This window comes from Protomyctophum parallelum, assembly GCF_964188405.1.
Source record: "Protomyctophum parallelum genome assembly, chromosome: 9".
Taxonomy (NCBI): domain Eukaryota; kingdom Metazoa; phylum Chordata; class Actinopteri; order Myctophiformes; family Myctophidae; genus Protomyctophum; species Protomyctophum parallelum.
The window spans coordinates 30,755,989-30,783,488 of NC_139706.1; the positions used below are offsets into that span (position 1 = coordinate 30,755,989).

Consider the following 27,500-nt stretch of genomic DNA (forward strand, 5'->3'; position numbering starts at 1 on the left):
GACTGTTTTGTCTGGCTTTCAGACATGATGTCATGTGGCAGCCAAGTCTATGGACTTTTAATGTTTGGGAACCAGTTTTGGGTACAGTTGGCACCTTTATTTTAGGTCAACCCTCCAAAAAAACTTTCTTTCTTCACCACTTCTGCTCTCTCATGTTAGCCGCTCACCAGCCACTATCGCTCTGTGTTCAAACTGTTGTTAAGAGCGGACAATCAGCGCTATCAATTCTTATCTTTATCTGTATTGTATCAAAAAAGGAAAGTATATTCCTGTTATACTAAGATGTATAATGTAGTTCTACAAGCAAGCACACCAGTGGTTTTAGAGTTACTTCTCTGAAACAAGAGTTACATTAAGGTCCTGTAAAATAATTGTGAAAAAACTACAGCAATTCGTTGATGTAAAATATAAGAAATGTACTGGACTGGGTGAAAAATTCAGCCCTGACATTTGGCACAGACCGGCACACCACCACCGATACTGCTCTGTGGAGGCTCACACACATATATATACACACATATGCCCTGTACGTCAAGTGGCCAGTCCAGGCCTGAATTTACTTTTACTCTTGAATACATAAAGGACAACTTAAAAAAAAATTCAACCAAGGTTCATGTTTTATGTTATTAGAGAAAGTAAAAGATGAGCGTAAATTTGCTGCTTTCTTTCATTTTAGCAATTTCAGCTATTTTTGACAGGGGGGCGGGGGCATTCGAACATGGGGCTAAATGCATATATTTTTACGTTTTTTACGGCGATTTCTTTATTAATATTTACTATAGTCCCTAGACTAGACCCCAGGAAATTACATCTGGCCACACAATATCACAGGATCTACTGAATGTAAAGCCATGTGTGTGTTGTAGGGTCAATATGTGAGTTTCTCACCTCCCCCATGATCTACCCAATAGATCCCGTGATCTTTTGTGGCCAGATGTAATTTTATGGGGTCTAGTATGTAGGACTATAGTAAATAATAAATCAATCGCTATAAAATGTTGTAAAAAAATACATATTTAGCCCCATGTTCGAATGCCCCCGCCTCCCTGTCAAAAATAGCTAAAATCGCTAAAACAAAAGAAAGCAGCAAATGACACTCATCTTCTAACAACCTAAAGCATGAACCTTGGTTGAAAAAAAACTAAAGTTGTACTTAAGTATATTTAAAAGCACGTACTTTTTTATTCTTACTCAAGTAACATTTTGACTGAGCTACTTTTACTTGTAGTGGAGTAAATCTGAACAGGTCGTATTTGTACTACTCAAGTACTGGTGTCGAGCACTCTGCTCGGATCACAAGCCATGTGTCTTTTTAGGTTTTCAAATATTAGTGATGCTTTCATTCGTCATTATATAAAGCATTTGATAATCCACATCTCTGCATTCTCTTTTGTCAGTTTGTGTTTGTCTGATTTCTAATCTCTAGTCATCTTATCTTTTTATCTTCAAATCTAATATTTATTTGTTATCGTCTCTCTTGACGATATGTGATGATATGTACATCTACCCCATCTTTCTTCATCCATCATCCATCATCGCTCGTCTCTCCACGTCTGTCTTTTGTCCTGTGTCTCCACCTCTTTGTCTCTGTCTGTCCCTTGCCTGCGTGCGTGCGTGCGTGTGTGAACAGAAGCGCTCTGTCTTCACCCACGCAATGAAGAAACTCATTGATTTATATCAACCACAGAATACCAAACAAAGCTTAAATGTGCCGAAGCAGCATTTTATGGAGCACACAGGGGATATACGACATTGATCAAGGACACTTGGTGCAGTATCCTGCAATATTAACCTGGTACAGTAACTTTTACTGTGTCGAGCGGAATGAATGACCTTGCTTTCTTGAGATTGTGCCATAATTGTTTTACAGAACCGTACCAGAGATTTTTTTTTCCCATTACCGAATCCACTTTATAGATGCCAGTACTGGCCCCGAATTCCATATCTGCGGTTTCAGCATGTTCAGTCAGTTCACATTTCAACTTATCTCCACAGTCAGGCAGAGATTGGATGGCATTGCTCCCCAGCAACAAAAAAACATTCAAGCAAATCAGCTTTCAGCACCGTGCCTTTGTGTTTCTTTCCTCCGTTTATTTTAAGCTGTTGACATGAAAAAGGGAACATTTCTATTTGAGAGCCATTGCCACACACACACGCGCGCGCGCGCACACACACACACACACACACACACACACACACACACACACACACACACACCATAATGTGCATGCACACGCACACACACACACACACACACACGTAGGCACACTAAGTGTGTACTGTATTTCATTTTATTTTATTCACTACATTGCACTTTGTATGATTTATGATTTGTATTGTGATGTTTTTTGCATGGACCTCAGGGAGAACGGTCTCCACTATGCTGAATGGGACAACAATAAACAATCACTCTACACACACACACACACACACACACACACACACACACACACACACACACACACATATGCATGCATGCACAACACACAATGGGATTCTTTCAGGTGATTTCATGTTGATCCCTGAATGGTTCAACCAACAGAATCCTAATGATCTGGCCAGGGTGTTTGCCATTGTTTAAAATCCCCCATAGACCTGCAGCAATGGAGGGGAAATAGTACGTATTTCTTTGTTCTGCAAGCTATCGCAGATATGATGAAATTGTGGAAGGAGGATGGATACCAGGTTTGTTTATCTGTAATTCAATTGCATATAGTATGGAAAATATTACCCACCATTGGAAAAAATGGGGGATTCTAGCATGCAGAGAGAGAGAGAGAGACAGAGAGAGAGGGAGAGAGACTTGATTATGCTCTTATTTTTCTCCCATAGCTCTTTTTTGCACTCTCTCCCTTTCTTTGATATTATTGCATTTTGCAAGCTAAATCCAGAATGTATATGCTTCACCTGCATGCCTTGAGAACAAGAGCTCTGTTCTCAAGGTGCCAGTTTAGAAAACGAAGACCAATGATGTTAGTAGATTGAACGTCAGACTTGCTCACCCACACACTTGCTTCGGGCAACTAGTAGAGAGGCCGCATGTGAGCAGAGAGTTTCTGTGCATCCTGTGCATCAGTGGTGCTGCAATGTAGATATATACTCTGAATATATACCGGAATTCAAAATGTACTTTAGTAAAAGTACTAAAGTATTGACTTCGAAAGGTACCAAAAGTAAAAGTACTAATTATGCATAATGTCCCATTTCAGGTTTTCAAATGTATAACAATCGAGATGTATAGTGGGGTAGAAGCAAAAGTATTGGAAATTGGAAATACTAATGAAGCAAAGTATACTAATTCCTCAAAATGGTGCTTAAGTACAGCACTTAAAGTAAATGTACATACAGTAGTTACGTTCCACCACTGCTGTGCATGAGTGTACAGCATGTATGACCACAAGCACAGCCACCCCTGCCTTTGTCTGTGTATAAGTGCACTTATACTGCACTGTAGCTGTACTGTATAGATATACACTCGGAGCACAGCATGGCTGCATTGTACTGCTGATACTTGAGTGCTCTTGTCCTTTAAAACGCCCACCCAGGGAGAGAGAGTGAGACTACGAGTGTGTGTGCGTGCGTGCGTAGGCTCACCTAGAAGTGTCTTTAGAAATGCACATGCATTGAGCCCCAGGGCTGAGATCTGAAAACTCAACACAGACACTTCAAGGGTCTCTCGCTATGGTTAACAAATGGTGCTCTGTGTTGTTTATTTCATTTACATTTCTATACCTGTGGTTTGAACAGAGATGGTGTGGGGGATGAAGACTGAAGCATACACTCCTTGGCGTCGGTTGCTTCTAATTGTGTTGAGATACAAGTTATTCTGGATAAGAATATCAGCCATCATATCGTCTCTGTCAGGTGGAAAACTCATATGTCCAAAACTGTTATACTTTTAACAGATCTACAAGATCAAAATGCGTCGTTCTGTGGCATGTTTTGTGTGACGCTGCATGTACTGTAGTGTGATCAATAAGTAAATAAAAACAAAAACAAAAACAAAAAAACTTTTTGAATATGGAGATGAGAGGTTTTTTCCTGACAGCGACGATATCTAAATGTTAAGGACAGCTACGTGGTCGGCAGTCATCTGCTTCACGCAGGGACATGCACACATAGACATCAAAGGGGGCTTCAGCCCCTGCCATTTTACCCGTCTGTAAAACAACCGCCCTTTCCAGACCACGAATGCAGCATTTACTATAGTGAAAGAAATACAAATGGCACTCCTTTCCATACCATGCCGGAAGGCAGCATTCAGGAGAATTGCTTTAGAAATCCATGTCGTACACCGCATATTTTTGTCCAAAAGTGTCCTCTTACGGGATTTTAGCCCCTGCCCCTCTAACACTCTCTGCAAGTCCCTGGCTTCACGTGCGCAGATTTAGTTTTTGTTTTTTAAAGATATTTTTGGGGCTTTTTTGCCTTTATTGATAGATCACAGTACAGGAAACTGGGAGAGAGATGGACACACACACACACACACACACACACACACAGCAAATATCGCACTTATAATGGACAGAGGGAAAACATTTAATTGTCGTCACACCGCGGAAGCAAGCGACAGCGTTGCCTACCAACGGGGAAGTTATACTACTCGGTAGATATAAGAGAAAGAGGCTAGTCTGGATTAATAGTAATAAATAAATCTCGTCTTCTCGTCACACGAGAAATCTTGTGAATGGCATATATTGAAACTGAACCTCAAACGGCTCCTGAGGAGCAGGCTGCAGGCCTTGCATGGTTGCCTGTGCCATCCCTGTGTGCATGAATGTGCATATACGAATGGGCCATTGTAATGCACATTGTAAAGTGTTTGGGATGAAGGCGCTATAGGAAGGCAGCCATTTAGCGTTTATCTGCTATCCCTGATGGGTCCTATGACTCCTTCATCATCCACGATACAGCTCTGCTGTAAAGTATGATTAAGAAGATCAGTGAGAAAATGGAAGGGTTATAGCCAAAGATGAGAACAGGAGAGGAGAGAGGGAGCTTCAAACTAATAGTCTGTTGATAGACAGTCTTATGACAGACAGCCTCATGACAGTCTGTTGATAGACTATCCGACACAACCTAATCGAAAGGGCAAGATGGCAAACATGGATGACGAGAGCATGAATAGAGAAGAGCAATTAGAGAATTGATTGCTGGGAGATCCAGTACATATAGATATACTGTGCTATAGGTGCAGGGCAAGGGGTCGCTGGGAGCAGGAGGGCAGTAATTGAAATGGAACACGTGAAACGCAGGTGAGGGGAGGCCTGAGCTCATTTCAATATATTACCTTTAGTACCTGCAGCCCCTCTCCTCTTCAGTGCCTCAAACAAGCTTCATATTATAGCCAGTATCCAGTCAATGCATTTCATTGCATTCACAATTCAAGCACCATTATGCATTTGCATTAAAAATGCATCAGCAATACATGGCAATGAATTTGCTTGAAAGGAAGGGGTGCATTTTTCTATTTATTCTATCTGGCTCTCTGTCTCTGCTCCCCCTCATACTGAGCCTGTTTCATGTTCCATGTTTGTCTGCCTGCCTTTCTGTCTGTATTACAATATCTTTCAATCTGTCAGTCAGTCTGTGATGATCATGTTGACAGATGACAGTTTTATCCCTATCTCATTTGACAGATCTACTGTAGACTCAGCAGACAACCATATTTTTCACTGAAATCATTAGTCTAATTTCAAATTTGTCCTTAATCAGTCATCAGAAATATATACCTGCTCACACAAATCTGCACTTGAACAAAAGTCTGTACAAAAGATTTGTGGGCTTTTAAACGCATTACATTTTAATTTTTTACTAAATGTAACAATGATGGTTCTCATGAGCAGTACCAATCTATTCTATCCTCTTATTGTCTCCACCAGGCCGAAGGCATGGGGGGAGAGTATGTTTTGCACTCCGTCCGTCCGTCCGTCCGTGTGTGTGTCCGTGAGCAGCTAATCTCCGGCACCGTTAACCCGGTCGATGCCAAATTTTGCACACACACTCCCTGGATGCCAACGATGAACCTCTGCCCCAAAATTTCCAGAACGGCCTGTTATAGCGCCACCAGGAGGCCGCTTTGTGCAAAACAGGTTTTTGCACAGTACACCTACAGATTTTGTCCAAACATCGCGCAAATTGGTACACAGTCTCTCTAGTTCACATCTGGCTTTTAGAGCGCCACCAGGAGGCCGAATTTTGTAAAACACATTTTTGGATATTACTCCTCCGGATTTTGTCCAAAAATCCCGCAAATCGTTACACAGTATCTCCATAGTCATGTGCTCAAGACGGATGTGTATGATATTTCATATTCCATCCTAATTGGCTAACATTGGCTTTTAAATTTTGCAGGATTGGCCTGTTTTGAACAAAAAGCCTCAAATCATGAACGCAGCGTGCAATTTGACGTGAAATCTTTCACGCACTTTCCTACTAGGCTGAGGAATATAGCCCACCCATTTCACATTGGCCTGTTATAGCGCCACCAACAGGTGGATTGTGCATGCGTGCGATCAACACGGATCTGCACCATTTCCCATATTCCATCCTGATTGGCAAAGATTGGAACAAACAAACAAAAAACATGTTTATATTACTCCTAAACATTCCTATCCTCCTGGTGGAGACCTGTGCCCAGAAGGGCACTTTTTCTAGTTTTCTCTCTTTATCCTTTACATTATCTGTCCATAAAATGATGGGAATGACATTTATGGACCATGATTCCTCCATTCTCAACATTATGGACCATGATTCCTCCATTCTCAACAGTCAAGAGTCATTAGCGCCACTGAAATGAGAATCAGTTTGCACAGATCATGATTATAACACGTTAACACTCGCATAGCACACCATGTAATCGCTGCACTTTTGCACAAATTGCATGTCTCTGTCCGCTCATTATTTCTGTCAATAGCAGTTCATTGTCCGGACACACACAGTCCGTCAGATTACAGCTAATATGGGACTCTGGCTCACATACAGTACACTCTATCAAGGCCACTGGCAGTAACTGACACTGGCACTGACTGCAACATTGCTACTTCCCCAAGGCCAAGACTATTGTTATTGTTACTACAATATTGATGAACCAAAACCAAATAATCTTACTCTCGTGATTCATCTTCAATCTTGAATGAACACTCCAGTTACAGGAACAGAAATGGAGCACGACTCCTCACATTTATTCCCCACAGTCAGGAGCTTTTGGTGATTGAATGAGGTCTCTGAGTAGTTTAGTAGTGGAAAGAAGTGGAGGCATGTGAGTGAGATACAGAGAGGAATCTTTAAGTGAAGTGATTTGGTTACTCTTCCGTAAACCATATGAGGGCTGTTCAATTTACAATGAGAATTGTAAATTGAACTGCTGTTTGGCAAGTGTAGGTTCTACGTATAGGTAGGGCCGTAGTGAGAGAGAGGCGGTCTATAGGACAGAGCAGAAAGTCCCCGCTGACCCTCACACTGCTCCCCGTAGCGCCCACATACTTAGGATGGGTTAAATGCATGTATAGGACTATTATGTAAATATACAGTGACAACTGACAAGCACAGCAACGTAGTACAGAACTTATTATTATTATTATTATTATTATTATTGATCTCCTGTTGAAACAATGAGATTTGCACAGGGCGAAATGCGAGTAAGGTAATATCGGATTTATACTTTGTTTCACCGGTTGTAGCTCCTATGGCGCCCTATAGCGAACCCCCCCCCCCCCCCCCCCCCTTCAGCTATATATAGATGGATGGGAGAGGGAGGGATCGCCTGACTAAGAGAAAACAAGAGATGATGTTTTCAAGAAATACACACACACACACACACACACACACACACACACACACATGCACACACACACACACACGCACACAGACACACACAGTCAAGTCACATGGCTTCCCACTGGCCATTCTAAATATCATTAGCAAATTTAACAGTTTACATAAAGGAGACCCAACCAGAAGACAATTTGCTGCCTCAAGTCATGCCTCATTGAGTGCACCAACCCACTGCTTTAATAGTGTCTGATTTCTGCTGGCTGTTACTGTAACTCCATATGTGCATTAACCACTATTCTGTAGGTTGCAATGCGAAATGGAATGCACACCTCAGAGAGAGAGAGAGAGAGAGAGAGAGAGGGTCGGGGGGGGGGGGGTACAGTGTCAAATCCTCTGTTAATTTAGCCCTATATGGACCCAAATGGAGCTGTACTAGTCCATTTGGTTCCATTGTACAGTCTTATGATACTGTGTGTGTTTCATCAGGCCAATGAAGACGTCTTTTGTAAATAGCTCCACTGCTGGGGAGGCATGTGAGGTACACAGCAGCAGGGCATTCACTCTTCACTAAATATTGGTGAATGGATGGTGCGTGCGGGCGGGCGGGCGTGCATCTTTTATAGAGCGAGTAAGAAAAAGATCCTATGCCGAGCATACATTATGAATGCTCATCAGGACGGAAAACCAGACATTCCCCAATTCATCTTCAAGGGGTATAGCTTAAAATGAACTATTAACAAAAGGGCTGTTTATGGATGGCACCACCAATGTGCAATCTATTTATGGTCTTTTGCTTGTTCAGGTGATCTACTTGTGCACTCTGCTCTACTCATGTCTGAGCCTTTTTAGCATTGAAATAGAGCACACCTGTGACCTGTGTCACCATCATTCATGGCCAAGGCTGGGGAACAACAACAGCGTCACAGTTAATTGCCATGGTATAATCTGACTCAGCCCTTTTGGAGTGTGCTAAATCCTAAACATTGCAAACACCTGCAAGTATACAGGCAGGCTATATTGTAGTTCTAAAGGACTTTTTATGTTCTGTTGATGCGTGAGGGAACAGTCAGAGTGAATGGCATGTTATAACAACACCTAATCAAAAGGTTCAACATGATATTATCATTTAATTTGTGTGTTTTTATATTTATTCATGTTTACCGTGAAGGCCTATATACATTTATACATAATGGATTGGAAATCCTTCCTCCGGCATTTGACTCCTCCTAGGGAGCAGTGGGCAGCCACTGGTCAGCACCCAGGGAGACCAGCTCCAGCTCTAAAGCCAGTGCACTTGACCTTGACCAAGACACATGCATGTCCATATCATGCATGTCTGTAGGTGGGAGAGGAAACCAGAGTATATGGGGGAAACCCATGGGAACAACATGCAGACTCCCCAGTGAAAGGCCCGAGACCTGACCTCAAAATTAAAAAAAAAAATTCTAAATCCTCCAGTTTTCTGAAATAAATATTTTCACGAATTTTAAAAAATAGCAGACCTACAAGCTCGTAGCGCGCCACTCGCGCACTATGAGCTTGTAGATCTGCTATTTTTCAATAGCTAAATTATATCATAATGCTTAAAACACCAAAAGGGGTTCCCGCCCAAAATGGGTTAAACTCTGGACCCATCTTTGTGTGACTGTCACCAACAGTGTTGACCCAGGACTGGTTTCACAACATATATTTTTTTGTTTCTGCATAATTGGCAGATATTATTAGAATCTTAATATTTTACACACTGTTTACCATGTCATGGTTCTGCACAACCGGATTAAAATTAATATCTTATTATGCTTTCAGTTTGTCTTGGCTGCGACAGTATTTGAATTGCTTGGAAGAGTGGCGTAAGATAACACTTTCAATTCAATTCAATTCAATTCAAAGGGCTTTATTGGCATGAGATACAATCAAAACAAAGATTATGTACATTGAAGGTCAGGATCTTCAATAGATCAACTTCTATGTACCAAGATCACTCGATGCAGGTATAGTGCAGGAATATACACAATGATTAGTCTTTAGGGTGGTTGTGTTTCAGTATAATGTTCAAACGCCCTTTAGTGGAGAATGATATTTTATAGGTCAGAATGTAGTACATCAGCCATAAATCGATTTTCCCTGTTAAGTATGGTTTTTAACACAAATTATTTGATTTAATCTTGAGAAGCAGTTGCAAATCATTAATGGATGTGTAGTGGGCTAAAGGTTGACTTATTGGTGACACCTGTGTGAGATACTGTTAAATCAATATAGAGAGCTGACCCTATCAGTTGCAACCGCAGTGAAAGCCTTTTCAATTATTCATTCGTGTGTGTGTGTGTGTGTGTGTGTGTGTGTGTGTGTGTGTGTGTGTGTGTGTGTGTGTGTGTGCGCGCGTCAAGAGAGGGAGAGCTATGAAGAACAAGCCAGACTAGACCTACAGAATGTAGACCAGGGATCTCATTTATATGAACGTGTTTGGAAGAGAAGGCATTCTTCAGATGTTGCATCTACACCTGGTCAGTGGATGATCTCACCACCATCTGAATGTGAACATCACACATTGTAATTTTCTGCATTTCAAATGCCCGGCAATATTTTCATATTTGAAGACATTTCCTGTTCTGCAGTATGTTGTTCAGGGAGCACATTGCTGCTTGTTTTGATTCAGGACACACTTGATTACTCAGACAGTTTATTGCGTTCGTAATTCACACTTTATTACATCCTGCCTGGCTGGACTACTGCTACGCTATCCTTCATGGCATCGCCACTAAAGTCCTGTTCAGAACTCAGCTGCCCTTTTGCCAGTCCTCCAAGACCTTCATTGGCTCCCGGTCAAACAAACAATTGATTTCAACAACCTGGCTCCCTCCTACCTCTCTGACCTCGTGGTCAGGGTGGCCATAGATGAAAGGCTAGAGAGAAGTTTGCCTCCTTGAGCAAGACATGTGAACATTAGCATCTGCCCTCAAACCACCTCTTGTGGTTACCCCCCCCCCCCCCCCTTGGGACTGGGTGAGTAACTGATACGTACTGTATGCTACACACACTCACACACACACACACACACACACACACACACACACACACTTTTAGGTACATAGGAAAGCACTATTAAAATCTGAAATATTATTTTCTAAACCGTACCTATGTTGTGACCCGCACACTTAAACTTCATGAACTAACAACGATACAGGAAACTTAGAAATGATGATGATACGTATCTGGCTGCCTTTTATACTGAGTCTGAGTCAATCAGACATTTCTAGGATTCAAGTTGAAGAACACACGTTATGGATATGGTTGCACTGTGAGCAGAACAGTGCAAGCAGGGTAACACGCTGTAAAAATCTGTTCTACTTTCAGCTCCCTACAAGCTGATGAATTGTAGTGATGGTTTTAGTGTCACACCTGTTCAAAACTCTGAAATCTAGTGTATGAAAGTTCAGTACAGTATTTGTGCATTGTGCTTGTGTGCGTCTGTCTGTGTTATGTAGGTTGTGTAAGTATGGGAATTTCGTGTGTGTGTGTGTGTGTGTGTGTGTGTGTGTGTGTGTGTGTGTGTGTGTGTGTGTGTGTGTGTGTGTGTGTGTGTGTGTGTGTGTGTGTGTGTGTGTGTGTGTGTGTGTGTGTGTGTGTGTGTGTGTGTGTGTGTGTGATCTGAATTATCACAATAATCAAGATAATTACATCACACAGGTCATCTTAAAAACCTTAAAAAGTGCAATTTTTCTTTTTTTTTAAGTACAGCATCAATGTCATCCACAGACACTGTGCTGTCATCACCATCACGTAATAATTATCTGTCTGTCCTGCTTTTGCTGTCTGAGAAGCAGTCTATCAAGTTTTTCACTATTACAGTACACTTTATCTCACCATGAAAAGAAGCAGTATTTATTTTATGGATAGGTTTACATCCATCTAATTCTCATTCCAAAACCGATTGGTACATTTAGCACCCAGGAAATAAAATGTTTACAAGTGGATGTAGCCTATTTTACCACCCCAAAAAGGTTCAAGTCTTTACTGATTTAAAAGGATATTGTGGAATGATCATAAAAAGAGTTTATATAAGATAAATCCAGGTACACCATTTCTGCATTAAAGCAGGGACACAGCCCATCTTCATCCATATTATTATTTCAAAAGCGATTTGTGAACCAATCGAAAAGATGGGCAGAGTCACACTAGCCACCAGTCAATTCTGCCACTTTGATGTAAGGTTGTTAAAATATATTTGATGACAGTACCTGAATGAATGTGTGAATTTGAGTTTTGAACAATTCCACATCCAAAAACTTTTCAATCACAGGAAAATATACTCTCTTACAGTAGTCATCAGAAGTCATTGTATTGTCATTATGTAGCCAATCACATGAAAAGCCTCACCAACACAATGCTTTGCCCCAGGTTTGGTAGTGTAAGTGTTTCTGGCAGACAGAGGACCATGCTTATTGCAACTCTAGAGTGCCATTGTTATTGTTACATCATGTTACATGGTGAGATAAACAGCAAACACACGTGAACAGATCGACAGCCAGCACAGATACTGTAGTACTTGCAGTGTCACTCTCTCTCTCTCTCTCTCCCTCTCTCGGCTCCCTCATACAATGATATGATAGATTGTTATTTATTCTATCCTGCCCTTTTAGTGGAACATAAACTGCAGTAGACCATTTTATTCACACATATTTCTTCATAGTTCATACTACATGCATGCATGCACGCACGCACGCACGCACGCATGCACGCACGCACGCACGCACGCACGCACATGGCTCTGTACCAGTGCCACAATACCTATCAAGAGTGATGAGAAAATGGAATCTGGCTTTCCGGAGGCAGAGAAATGATGGAACGCTGTCAAGCTGTCAGACGGCTATCCATAACAGGGTATAATACAACCTCAGATATAAAAGATCGGTTTCTTATTAGGATGAATAACAATGCCTTTGTTATCATACTGGCTAGCTGTCAGCATATCTTACACCCTGTTTATTTGATATGTCAGTTATTAGCAAGTGGTGAGGGGAAAGGTTGGTGTGTGTGAGTGCTGGAGTGTGGTGAGCATAGTGGTTGGATGCATTACTGTATGTCTGCGACGTGTCCATTAACCGTTTCTCTGCGGGAACGGGAGATTCACGTGGTTCGATTCCCAGCGCTACTGTATGTTTTTATTGATAACTTTCAATCGCCTTTCTACACACCGAGCACTTTACCTACTAGCATTGGATGGTAGCACAACACTCCGATCACGTGATCACAAAAAAAAGAAAAATATGCCTCTTCCCCCTCCCTTCCTGAAACTCAGGACGGGAGGGGCTCAAATGCTCACTATCACACAATGGCGGCCCCCATTGCGAGCGTAGCTACTAGCTAGCCCTTAGCCAGATCACATTTCATGACATCCGATCGTATCTAGCTAGGCAGAGCTGTTTCTCACTCCCCCCCTGCATGTCTCAGGGGAGGGAGGGAGGGCTCCTGTTTGCTCGCGAGGAGGCGTCTTTGTGTAGACTCTGTTTCTGTCGGAACATGCTCGGACTTGTTCCCATAATAGACACGGCACGGATCTAACGTCTGGTCTCCCTTTCTTCATTCATTGCCAAGGGACGAAACGGTTATTTTGTTATGATGATGTATTTACAAGACGCACGCGCCGCTGTTCTGACTTTACAAGTCAACAACAACCTCGGCGAGCCAAGTTGGAACGATACACTGTACACAGCGACAGATCACAGATGGATAAATAATGACAATGGATAAATAATGGATGGATAAATAATGACAATGCGTCTTCGCATCGTTCCATCTGCTCGCCGGGGGTCTTGATCCGTCATCATCATAATCTTCATAAAAAATAAACAAAACAGTAGTAACATAGCCCCAATATTTTCCATCAGTCCCATAATGCTCATTCTTTAGCTCATACAAAAGCCATTTAGTCACAGACATTGACAGGCAGATATACAAATGAACACAAATTATTTCCTATACATACCATACACCGAATGAAAGCCCTCAATGTCAATTTAGGAGGAAAACAATATACACATTGATCCCATGTACAGTTTGTCAGTAATTGTTTATTGAATGCAGCTTGCGGCCACCAGAGAGAACTTCAGAGAAGGCATGGACCTGAACAACTATTATTCACAAAATAAGGCCTATAGCGACATGTACATACTATATACCGTATGAAACAGAAGACTCTCTGCTTTCATAAGAAAAAAACTAATACTGTAATAATAATAAAAATCACACCCCTGTGAAGTGAGCAGTGCAACTGTTGCACTGCTCACTTCACAGGGGTGTGATTTTTAAGCTGCATTCAATAAACAATTACTGACAAACTGTACATGGGATCAACGTGTATATTGTTTTCTTCCTAAAAGTAGACATTGAGGGCTTTCATTCGGTGTATGGTATGTATAGGATATAATTTGTGTTCATATAAAAAAACTGAACTGAAATGTCTGTCAACTTTGACCTTCCATATCTCTGCTGTTTTTTCAAGCGAGCAGAGTGAAGGCAAAAGCAGGTGTTAGATAAAATCATGATAGGTAAAATCATGATTTAAAAAAGATTTGAAGTGGACAAGTTGGGCTTTCTTTTGATGTATGCGGTATGATTCTCGCTATAAGAGAACAGTTTGCTGTGGGCCTCGAAACAGTTCCTTCGTCCAATGTTAAGCCCTTAGCATAGCCCAAGACAGCCAAGCAGAATAGTCTAGCAGCAAGAGTGTGTGTGTGTGTGTGTGTGTGTGTGTGTGTGTGTGTGTGTGTGTGTGTGTGTGTGTGTGTGTGTGTGTGTGTGTGTGTGTGTGTGTGTGTGTGTGTGTGTGTGTGTGCTTTTTTAATAGATGTACAGTATGTCTTACATTATCTGATTCTTCTCTGTGTTCCTGCAGGAACCTTGGGAAGTCTGGCCTTAGAGTATCCTGCTTGGGACTGGGTGAGTAACTGATACTGTATGCTACACACACACACACACACACACACACACACACACGGCTGTGTACACGGCTGCGGCTCACCGCTCCAAGAGATGGGTCAAATGTGAGAACAAATTTCACTGTGGTAACGTGTGTGACAAATCGGACAACTTTGATATTGACTTTGATCTCCACATAAGCTTAATTATTTGTAAGATTGTGGATGTGCATGGACAATTGTGTGTATATCCACAAATGTTGGGAGCAGCTTGTACTAAAAAGCATTTCACCCACTCTTTTACACCTGTAAACTTGTGATGCAACAATAAACTTGAAGTCCATACTCCATACACACCAGTGTTTATAGATCTTGCCCGCATGTGCACACTTAACAGCAGTGTGTTGAAATTAAAAGGATTGCAGACAGAGACATATGGGGGAGCAGGTGATTGCTTGCGTGTAGGTGTAGCATTGACACTCAGCCTCGCCAGAGGAGAGATCCTCTAGTCTAACCTCTGCCTGTACTGTAGGCATGCAGGAGGATCATGCATCGTGTATCATTATGAACGTTTGCAACCTGCTTTGCTTGTAATTGTCTAAACACCACAGAGTGTTCAAGCATTCAGGACAAGATGCCACCATCTTATAATAGTTGTTGGCATCACACAGGGTTTATTCTCTCCATTTCAGTCTTCTGACTACAAGGTGGACATGCAAAAGTCATGGTTAGCCTCAAGATGAAATTACAAAATAGATGTTCAGATCGTTAGTTAGTTTATTAATAATATTATCTGTTGGTGCCTGCAAGCTGCACAATTCTTTCCGAGCTTACAGTGTATGACCATGGTGAATTTAACATGTACATCACCCTGTGTAACATGGACGATTATCCACCTTGTCAGAGCGTATTGAGTTGAATTGAGTCTACCTGTCACACTGTGCTGTGAAACTACAACCTATATCAGCTGATTACTGTAAGCTGGGGCAAAGCTTTACACTGAGAAACAAGAACAGAGGAAACTTTGTCTATAGTCTTGTTGGGTTGGCAGTTCTCCAAAGGGAGCAGGTATGTCCTTCCATTCTTCACAGAACTGTCTGCACAGGCTAGATCATTAATTCATCTCCCCTGTGTCTACTTAAACCCTGGCCTATACCTTGTTGATGGGGTCCCCCATGGTCTATCCTTAGCCGTGTGTGTGTGCGCGCGTGTGCGTGTGTGTGTGCCCCTGGCCAAGAAGCATTAGCATTAGCAAGTAGTTTGCCTCATTGGCAACTGATCACTTAACCAATTATTCAGAAGGTTGGGTTTTATGGTGGGTTGTTTTGAGGAAACCCTTTCACTGTGGTGGGCGTTAAATGGGATTCAAGCTCACGCTTACTGAATATAATCGTGTTTAATCCCGATTCGACTGCCTGCCTAGCTGGTTGTCTGAACCATAGCCAGGGAGAGACGTACAGCCTATAAAATTACCGTACAACACAAATACAACTTTCAAACGCTTGTTACTTAAGTTTTATGGCCCATTAATTGAATCACCTTGTTCAAATACTACCCTAACCCTAAACTTAAGAAATCAAATTTACGTTAACGCCACCCATGAGAGAAATTATTAGGGGACATTCATGTTCTCTTTTCAGCACAGAATGCCAGGCATCCAGGCGTCTGAAAGAAACATGTGAATGTTATCCCATTAAAACCTGCATCCCTATGTTCGGTCATTACAGGTAAAAATAGCCATCATACTACTTTGTTGTAGCATATACCATTGTCCTGCAGTGAAAATATCAGATAGATCAGCTATTTCTCGACAAAATCTTTTAAAACATTTTATAGTATGTGTCGTGTGGTCAAAATTACTTTGTTCTGCTGTTCAATTGTACAAGTATTACTGGAGACAGCAAAGTGTCCTGGGGGAGTGATCATAGTGATGTACTGACTGAAAGACAATGCTCTTTGTGCTGACTGAGCATTAGCTCAGCACAAAGAGCATCTGAAAGATATTAATGTTCACTGTGTCACACACACTATCACACAGTATACTCAGTCAATCCCATGCACTGGAACAAGGACAGCCTATTTAATATTGCATGATGACACTCCATTCATACAACTACATCGGAACACATCATTCAACTTATAAAGGGCTGAAACTGAAAACCGCCATGGAAACCCCCTTTAATCATCTGCATCCCAACAGACCAACTCAATGAACCAAGCCAATGAATCAAGTTGAAAGTGCACAGTGTTATCCCAGTGCTGGACTTTGCTCATGGCCAATTAACTGAGGCATGGAGATGGAATGATGAACTCATTAACTGAGCATCCACTACAGGCCATGGAGATGGAATGATGAACTCATTAGATGGCTGAGTGTGTATTTGATGACCTCTCTAACTGAGTGTCCACTACAGGCCATCTATGGCTGTTACTTGAACTGTCTTATTGTCTAAATACAGAAAACGAACTGACCGCCGGGCCAAGTTGAAGACCCATAACTGCATGGTCAATACATTTTCCCCACCATAGCTCTTCATTCCAATTAAGACAAGGAAAGTCGTGTGTGTGTGTGTGTGTGTGTGTGTGTGTGTGTGTGTGTGTGTGTGTGCAAGCGTGCTCATGTACAGTAGGTGCAGGTCAACATGTTTCTGTCTCCGTGTGCATCATTTGTGCCTCTTTGTTAATTGGCAGCAAGTAAACAAACATGGCAAAAATCCTCCATCAGCATCTGCACTACAATGTGAAACATCAGCACTTCAGTCAGTGGTCCATTCACTTTCATTCTCACTGTTTCACCCCCCCCCCCCCCCCCCCCTCCCCCGCCAACAATACTAATCCAGCTGTCAAGTTAGACTGCATGTTTACTGCATGTTTACTGCCCTCACACCGCATTGCTGCATTCTCCCATGGCATTGTTTAGAAAACACCTGCAGTATAAATGCATAGAGTGGTTGGCTTTACCTCTGTACAGCAAAATAAAATACTAACTGAGTCCTATATCATTCAACTTGTCATACGGCAGATGTGAAAATAGCAGATCTACATACAAGCTCACATTGATGTGATGCGAGACATGCTACACACTGAGCTTGTGGAACAACTTCAACATGAAAAAAAACTAGGTAAAAATTTATTTTTGAAAATTGAATTATTTCACCATGACATGCCTAAAATTGGGACGCCAAGATTAAACAGCTCTAATGTGTATTGTGTACAATGGTGGGGGTTTGATACTTCACTTATCAGATGGTTTGATACTTCACTTATCAGATGGTTTGATACTTCACTTATCAGATGGTTTGATACTTCACTTATCAGATGGTTTGATACTTCACTTATCAGATGGTTTGATACTTCACTTATCAGATGGTTTGATACTTATATGTTCCCGCCATCTCATATTCATGAAGGGAAGCAGGCTGATGTTACATTTTGGAAATTCAATATAGAGGAATGGAATATGGTCTGTGGGACTACGTATGTTCCACAGTATCGGTGTGTGTTAAACCAATGAATGAAGGGTTATGGATTGGGGACCCACAAGCGTGATCATGTTGTGGGTTCAATTCTCGTTCACAATATCACACCAATTCATCTAAAGGGAAGACTTATAGTACAAACCCTTCTATGCAGTCATTCATACACTTATTTTTGTCCACAGCATAGAATTCAGATGGGAGGCCTATTCGGGTTTGGTCAAGAGCACCACGCACATCAACAAATTGCAAAGGGTGCAGGATCCCAAAAAATACTGAGAAAGGAGAGAGGAGATCCGCAAAAAAACAGCTCCCAAAATAATTTATTGCTCTGTTGTCAATAAATTATTTTGGGAGCTTTTAAAACGTTGTGTGGATCTCCTCTCTCCTTTCTAAGCCTCTTCGGGTGCTCATCTGGACACACGTTACTTTACACTATTTATACACTGTATGACCCATAATGTTCAATGTTCATTTTACTCGGTGAGAGTATTAAAAAACGTATCTTTGAAAAACAAAGAAAAGGTCCTGCACACTGTCAGACACTTGCCAAAATGTTGCTCTTTACCAGGTCGAAGTTTCATCAGGACAGACCTGATGAAGGTCTTAGACCTCTTTATAAGGTCGACGTTTCGGTCACTTAGACTCTAAGTGACCGAAACGTCGACCTTATAAAGAGCAACATTTTGTCTGACAGTGTGCATGACCTTTTCTTTGTTTTTCAAAGATACCTTTTTAATATATGCTCTATTGCCCTACACACCTGTCACTCAGTGAGAGTAGAAAGGAAACAAATGTACCATTCGGTTGCTTAAGGATTTTACAATGCACACTCAATTATGCATCTCACTTAAAGGGGCATACCACCCATTTTCAACATTTTACTATGTCATTAATATACCTTTGAGCTGTTGTATGGAAATCAAATAAAAAAGTCCCCCCATTCTGTGTTTCCTAGAACTGGAGGTCTGAAAAGATTCATTAACATGGTGAATCACATCTTGATGACATCATCAAGATGTGATTCACCATGTTAATGATTCTTTTGATGAGTGGTATGCCCCTTTAACAACAACTAAGAAACGAGAGTGTCTGATGATGAAAAAGGAAATTAAAATCTCAAAGTGTATGTTTTTATCTATATGTTCCCAGTCCACAGCCACATCAGTATGACACATCTAAACGCACCACGTAATGGCGATGATTAATGTCTATTTTAATTATATTTCTATTTGTGGTTCAATGCCATCGCCCCCACTGTACTGAATGAGATTGTACCATATTCTCATTTGTTTTTCAACTTTTTTGGGGGGGGGGGGGGGGGGGGGGGTTCTCTATATGATTGAGGTTCTCAACATTTTAAAATGTTGCCTGCGTTTCTGCGCCCTAATTCATTCTTTTGTGTTGTTCATCTCATTTATTGTACACTCATTGAATACCCAACAACCGCTACATTAATAAATTGGAAATTCAAACTTTAATTAGGTCTTTCACGTCCGATACGGTTGAGAAATGACAGAGTTACCGTGTGGGGGTCCCTCTACTGTACCCTCTACTGTACTGTACTGTACTGGCACACCTGGTTGCGCACAGGTGGTGAAAAACAAGCATGCTGTTTTCGTGCTCAGACGCACCCACCCAGCCACCCTAACTCTCCTCCTCAAAGTGTTTATTTTATCTCTATCGCACGGCTCCATCTGCCTCCTCATAATCCTTCCTATCGATAGTGTGTAGAGGACATTCTGTCCCAAAAACCTGTATGGTTCTATATAATCCCTGCTGACTGCCAGAGGTGATACTTTGAGCACTGAATATGCCAATATTCTGTGCTTAAAGCACCCCCTCTTGTGGTCAGCTTTTTAAAGTTTAAAAGTTTCTGCCTTCAATCAGTCCATCCGCATTCATCATTACTATCAAAGTTATATTGTAAAAACCTGAGAGTTCATTCAAACCTCACCCATTTTTAACCTTATCTTCGTGAAATTGCTATTCACCAATGCTCATTATAGTATGATAGTACCATTTTTGTCTACTCATCTCAGAGGAGGCCTGTGGACAGTTCAGAAACCCGCCAACCAGTGACATGATCAGTAGGCAAGTTTGGCCATTTCAAACAAGATTTCAATGTTTTTGTTTAAGGCAGTGGCTTCTATTATAGCATGCTAACTTTCAAGAGATAGAAAGCCTTCCGTTTCTATTTGCATTCCCCAGTGATGATGAAAGTCTGGACTGTCCACAGGCCTCCTCTGAGACACAGAGTGAGTAGACAAAAATGGTACCATATTTTATAATGAGCATTGGTGAGGACCAATTACAGTATATGAGGAAACGGTTGAGAATGGGTGAAGTACTCCGAGTGTAAATTGGACCTGAATCACTCAGGGTTTTTCTATGTTTATGATTTAGAACCAGTGCTAGCGAGGGCGTGATTACCATCGAGCAGGAAATGAGTCTGTCGTTGGAGAGCAGCTCTCTCATCATGACACAGGTGTTCTTATCATCATCACGATTCTCCTCGCTGCGAAGCTCACAGACATGACCGGACATGGTCCTCTGTGATTAATCTGACCACCAATCTAACAGTATATTCGGGCTTATTACTTACTTCACATAGGCATACCATCCCTGATGGACATGCATAAGAGACCACAAAGCCTGCTGATGATGCATCTTGGGAAATGCAGTTCTCCCACCTCACGGCAATTAAATTAAAGTAATATCGTAATGCTTCAATCATCCTGCAGCTGGCATCTGTGTGGTAAACCTCAGTGGAGTGAATGGAATGGAATAATGAGACCTTCTTGGACCAGTGATGATGTCATTATAGCCAACAGTTGGCAAACTGCCTCTCCTGTTTCCCTTCGCGTACACCCAGGGTGTTGGGAAAATAATATTAAAGTGCGAGATGCAATATTTATACGCAGAAAATATCTCTGCCAAATTGAACTGAAAAATATATTTGAAGTTTTCATTTTTATGATTTATAATTGTATAAAATATAATATAGCACTAGACCAGGGGTTTTCAACTGATTGTGAACCAGGGACCACCACCCTGACTTACGCCAGGGCTCCACTGGGCGCGTTGCGTCACGCGTGCGTCACGCGTGCGTGCGTCAAAAAACGAACCGGTTAAATTTTATGGTGACGGAGACGCGACGCAACGCGGGCAGTGGAGCTACCCTCCATTGATTAAAAGGGCACATTCCCGACGCTGACGGAGACGCGCCGCAGACGCGCCGCAGACGCGCCGCAGACGCGCCGCAGACGCGCCGCAGACGCGCCCAGTGGAGCCCTGGCGTTAGAATCAACCTGGGGACCTCTGTTGTGTTGGGTGGGGATATGGGCTAAGATTTGTGCTTTTGTAAGTTAACGCTTGCTATGCATCCCATGTGTATACATCCCACTCAACCGTTGACTACTACTGGTAAAATGTCCTAATAATAATGACTCAACCAGACAATCCGCTGCACTTTCTTGAACTCCAACTACATGGATGGACTCATCACAGGTCACCAGGTCATTCAGTTCACGGTTTCTATTGGAAAGAACATTTAAAACAAATCAACAAATCCTACATTAATAAATGCATGGTCAGGGACCACATGCAATACCTCCACGGACCACCAGTGGTCAAATCAAGTTTAATATGATATTTAAACTAGATTAGAAATGACTTCCTGATTGTCTTGAATGAGATTAACAAATTACTGTATCTCACCACACAAACCCTTTGTGCCTGTGTTATGTTATAGGCCAATTCCGGCATCATTTTAACAGCTTGTGCCATGTATTTACTGTAGCTGGTCATACTCTCCAAATAAATAATAATCACCCAGAATGACAAAATAGGAACTTGTTGAAAGTGGTTCAATATTTTAACATTTAACCAATACTTTGGAACATGCTTTTGGTCATACAAACTTATCATATATACATTTTAAAAAGCCATTAATTCATCAATGATGTTTATAGAACATGTTTTAGTGAATTCCAAGTAGGCTACCGAAAACATTCGTTTCGACCACACAACGAAATGGTTCCAACTGTCTCTAAACTACTTCACTACAATGTGTTCTATAAACATTATTGATGACTTAATGGCTGTTGGTTTTTGATATTACGTTAAGTCTAAGTGATCATATCTATAGAGTGTCTCTACTAGGCGAGTAAACGCTGCACCGCACAATGTTTTGTAACATGGAGGGAGAGGGAGATTGATGTCCGATTTCAGTGGCGGTTATGCTTGTGCAACTTGACGCATGCAATAAAGTATAAAGAGATAAGGATACTCTGACTATAAACCACTTGAACCCCAGGTCCCCAGCATAAACCATGAATCTACAAACTCACAACGCGTCGCAACCGTAGGTCGCAACGCGCTGTGAGCTCATGGTTGGCCTGGACTGAAGTGTTTTACGCACATTCTCCATGTACAGTCCTTACGGCGGTTTACGCCTACACAAATGTTCAGATTACAAATATAAAGTGCTCACCTCAGGGCCATACAATTCTGCTAGGGCAGGAATAAGTACCGGTATCTTCCGTATTGTTCAATAAAAAGCAATGTTTAATCAGTTTTTGTCCATGCGCTTTCAACTATGCGCCCCTATCGGCTGGTGCATTATAACTCTGATAAAATGGCCACCGATCGGATTAAAACTCTTTTTATTGAACAATGCGGAAGATATGGGTACTTTTACCCACCCGAGGAGGATTGTAACATACGTAGCTCTTATATTTAAAATGTATGTAGACGTTAACGTTCTAAATGGGAAAAGTGCATAAAACAGGTTTAAGTTCCGCCATGACAGACGAGCGCCATGTGAACTATAGCTAAATCGTCTCGTATACGTAATAAGTCAACTTTCCGAGGGCGAGTGTTCCAGATGTCCTTCTGATGGATTTTTATTGGCTGTCAATATTTCTATCATCCAACAAATCGCTCTAAAAGTGATCCAAAGGATCGTGCGCTATTATAACTCTATGGGGAAGACCATTTTGTTTACCCCGGGCTAAAACCGGATGTGACATTTGTGGGCGTTCCTGTCTAGCTTGGTGTGGATGTACACCATGTATACAGTACATGCAGATGAAACAGGAGGACAGGAATGAGCCTGATTCATACTTGTATGTACTTGTATCTACAACACCACGTCGCATCTTGAAGCGACACTCATAAGATGTTGTTCTTCAATGCTGTCCCTGACTGTCTAGTCTTCAGTGGTTCTCAAAACTTTTTAATTTCAAGGACACCCATAATTCTTTCACAGTTACAAACCTGCAAGGGTCCAATAACCTTTTTAAACAAAGCTGATATACGTGAGGCTTTTAACAACCATTATGTATGATTGGAGATCTTTTTGACCCTCAGGTCATGCTGTGACTCGGTTTCAATTAACCCATAACGAAGTATTTTAATGCACTCACACAACTTTGCTCTAAGAAGTCCAAGGGCGAGGAATATATTGATCTGTATCTCTCCTGCATCTTAGTGCACATTTAATTGGCTCCCTGCTTGCTCACTCACACATTTAATCTAACATTTACCTCTCTGGCACAATTCCCGCTATATGGAAAACTGCAGCTTAGCTAAGATTGTTGAATCCTTAGCCAGCTCTCAGTCATGTGCCTTCCTGGATGGATGCAAAGACATACAGTATCCTACCTCAACAATCAGGGTCCAGACCAGTCCACATACTATAACAGCAACAGCACTTGTTGTTAACAAAGGCATTTGATACTGTTGGCTTGGATGACCTCTGTCAGATCTCAGCACCTGAAAGTGTTGAAATCTAACCAAATGGACCTTTAACATCTGGTTAGATATGTATTCTCTGTGACAGTTTTCGCTGTGTGAAGAGGGGAAATGTTGTTGTCAAGTAGAAATTAATGGACACATATATTCACACGTCGAGGCTAGGGCAAGTGCTACGGCAAGTGCTATGGGATAAGATGGAGTCTGAAGAGGTACGTGGGTCTTCAGACTGAGTCTGCAGTTCTGATTGCAATGGGAAGTGCATTCCATTGTTTTGGGGACCAGAAGGGAGAAGAGTTTGGGATGTGGGGAGCGTTGTCCCAGCATTTTTAGTGAGGTTTTGTAGTCCTTTGAGAACACTCTCAAAGGACCACAATGGAAATACACAGTATTTTATACTTTTGGCAGATATTTACAAATAGTTGTATCAATTTTTGTCAATAAAGATGTCAAATCAATGAATCAATTTTAAATAAAACAAGAGGAACAACATTGATTCATGTTCCATTTCACTGATTTCTCCGGGTCACTAACATGAATGTCTCCCTCTCACTTTCTTCTTGCAGGTACGTGGGTGACATTTGGGGGACAGATTACAGATGAGGTATGAAGTAATTTTGTTGTCTTTCATGTCCACTGCATGCCTGTATTGAATCACACTCACATACTACAACAACTAATGTCCACTAGTTCAGGAAACTCTCGTGATCAGGGGTTCTCAAATCTTTTCAGCTCGAGACACAGAAAAGATTTTGGTGTCTTCCAGGGACATTTCTGGAAAAGTTTATATGTTGCACTGACTTATATGTCCCTATATGGTAAATGGTGCATTTATATAGCGCCTTTATCCAAGGTGCTTTACAAATACATAGTGCATTTCATTCACCCATTCACACACACATTTATACACCGATTGCATTGGAAGCCATGCAAGGTACCAACCAGCACATCGGGAGCAATTTGTGATTCATTGTCTTGCCCAAGGACACTTCGACATATAGACAGGAGGAGCCGGGATATATGGAGATCTCTGTATCTGTCATCAGTTTATGACCATATATGGCCATGTGACATGGCTATGTCTGAGACATAGGTCCACCCGCCTGCACGCCCTCCATTAGCCAATTTTAATATAGGATACAATGATCAATCAACAATGGAACTAAATGTCCCGCACATCGAGCGTGTTTTTCGGATATATATATATATATATATATATAGAGAGAGAGAGAGAGAGACTTAATTAACAGGGCTCAATTGCAATACTCAAGCTCCCAGAACGGCTGGGCAATGTTGAAGCCACCGTGGTCAGAAGTGGAACTGCAGGCGGGCGACATACATGCAGGAGCAGAAGAGCTCGCCGCTGGGCCCTGCAGGTTAAATTCATGAATTAATTTGTGACGCAGGACGTGACGTAGAGGTACCACAATATCATAGGAGCCAACCAATCATATCAACGCTCGAGGGTACTACCTGGAAGACTTTGTCAGTCTTCCGGGTCTTTCAAAACCCCACTGAGCAACTTCCATTGAAATGAATAGCAGGGGGTGTGGCTGTCGCTCCTCATCTGCGTTTTAGTTATATATTATAACTCTATGGCAATACCCTTGCAGCCCACTAGGCCACCAGTGGCCCCCGGCCAGGTTGAGGCTGACCACTGGGCTGTGGTGATGTGCATGGTACAGACAGGGGTCATCGTGCTGCTGGGTCAGGCCACTGTCTGTGCCTCTTCCCTCTCACTTCACTGAGATGTAATGTGCTCTGATGTGACTGCTGGACACAATCACACAAACACACTCGTCTCTGTCGGGTGGAAACCTTGGATTTTCCAAAAACGTTTCATTATTTATTTTTTGAGCAGTGCAGCCACTTCAATGCACAGCTTTGTGTGTATGTACTGTACTCTATGTATGTATGTATACGTGCTCAGCTGATTGGCTGAGCACGGAATATGATGTATGATGACGTTCTCAACATCATACATTATCATCATGATATAGGAGGCGCCGCTCACTTTCTTTATAACTAGAAATTATGACATAGTCATATTTGTCAGGTGAAACAAGCACTGTCTGCGTCCCGTCCCGTCCCCCAGATTTTTCCTACCCGTCCGGGGAATCGAACCGGCAACCTTTCGGCAACAAGGGCGCTCCTCTAACCCTTAGGCCACCGCTGCCCAAATTATATATATTGTTATTACTGTTATTATTTTTGTTTCGTTCAAATGTTTGTTTCTGTGTCACAACCTCACGGCCGTTGTTTGCGTTTGTTTCTGACGTTCTGTTCGTGGTTCAATCACTGTGTTTTGTTGTGTCCATGCAGTTAACTCTTAACATTAGCAGCTGTTGTCGCTTCGAGCTGCGGTCTAGAGTGGCTACGGTGCAGGGCAGTGCTTAGGAGGCAGCCAATCATGACTAGGTCGCTACTACGTGATTGGCTACACGAGTGGTTCAGACTCCTATTGGCTTAGAGTGGTGGCATTTAAGACTATATCATCAATCATGACTATAGGTCGATCGCTAATAAAAACGGGCCTGTTGTATGTCAGGTTTCAGTGAGGACGCGTTGTGAGCTTTGAAGTTTGATGAAGTAGGGCATTCATTAATTTACGGAAAAAAGAAAAGAAAAAAAAATGTTGGAATGAGATGAGAAATGTATGCGTATTGTGGTAGAAATAATGAATCAACCAGACAGACAGAAACATCAGACACAGATGGACATAATCACAACAAGACCCGGGCAGACACAGGACCATTGAGGGAGAGTATGTATTATTAGTCTGATGGCGGTTGGCAAGGAAAGAGGTAAATGGAGATGCAAGGTTTCTACCCCGAAAGCAACGATAACATTAATGTGCAGTTAAGTACACACGCCACACACAAATGCACGCACGCACGCACTCATGTAGTAAATTTACCCAGAGAGTGCATGTGCACTGTACAGAGCCACTATCCTGAGGCTGTACTGCCACTAAACTTAACGTGAGTGTTCTATTATAGAGCTAAAATACTGTACCACACACCGGTTCCTTTTGGGTCCATTTGTCAGTGGTGGAAAGTAACTAAGTAAATTTACTGTATAGTACTGTACTTAAAGTGTAAGACCACTTTGGTAGAGGTTTGAGCTGTGTAGTTAATTGCCATGATGTAACTCCAAATGTGGACAAGAAATCTAAAATAATTGCTGTCTAGTGATTAGACATTGATAATTCAAAATGATTAACTCATTAACTTGCATTGTATGTAAATTAACTCATTAACTTGCATTGTATGTAAATTATTAACTCATTAACTTGCATTGTATGTAAATTATTAACTCATTAACTTGCATTGTATGTAAATTATTAACTCATTAACTTGCATTGTATGATGAAACAGCTCTTAAAGTCACTATTAGTACGTTAACTTGCATTGTATGATGAAACAGCTCTCAAAGTCACTCTATTAATACGTAAACAAACAAAGTTGATTCAGACAATATACAGAGCATCACCAAACCTTAGCCCATCCTATGCCCAGCTTTTCAATATACAGAGCATCACCAAACCTTAGCCCATCCTATGCCCAGCTTTTCA

At 41.7% G+C, this 27,500-nt stretch overlaps 1 protein-coding gene across 3 annotated transcripts in view; it reads left to right on the plus strand.

The window, feature by feature from the left end:
- kcnab1a (potassium voltage-gated channel subfamily A regulatory beta subunit 1a) overlaps positions 1-27,500 on the plus strand; it is a 121,115-nt gene that overhangs the window by 72,294 nt on the left and 21,321 nt on the right. For all 3 annotated transcript variants that reach the window (XM_083773983.1, XM_083773984.1, XM_083773985.1), the window contains exons 2-3: positions 14,672-14,715; positions 24,493-24,530. In XM_083773983.1, the coding sequence (XP_083630109.1) occupies positions 14,672-14,715; positions 24,493-24,530 (82 nt within the window). The remainder of the gene's footprint in view (positions 1-14,671; positions 14,716-24,492; positions 24,531-27,500) is intronic.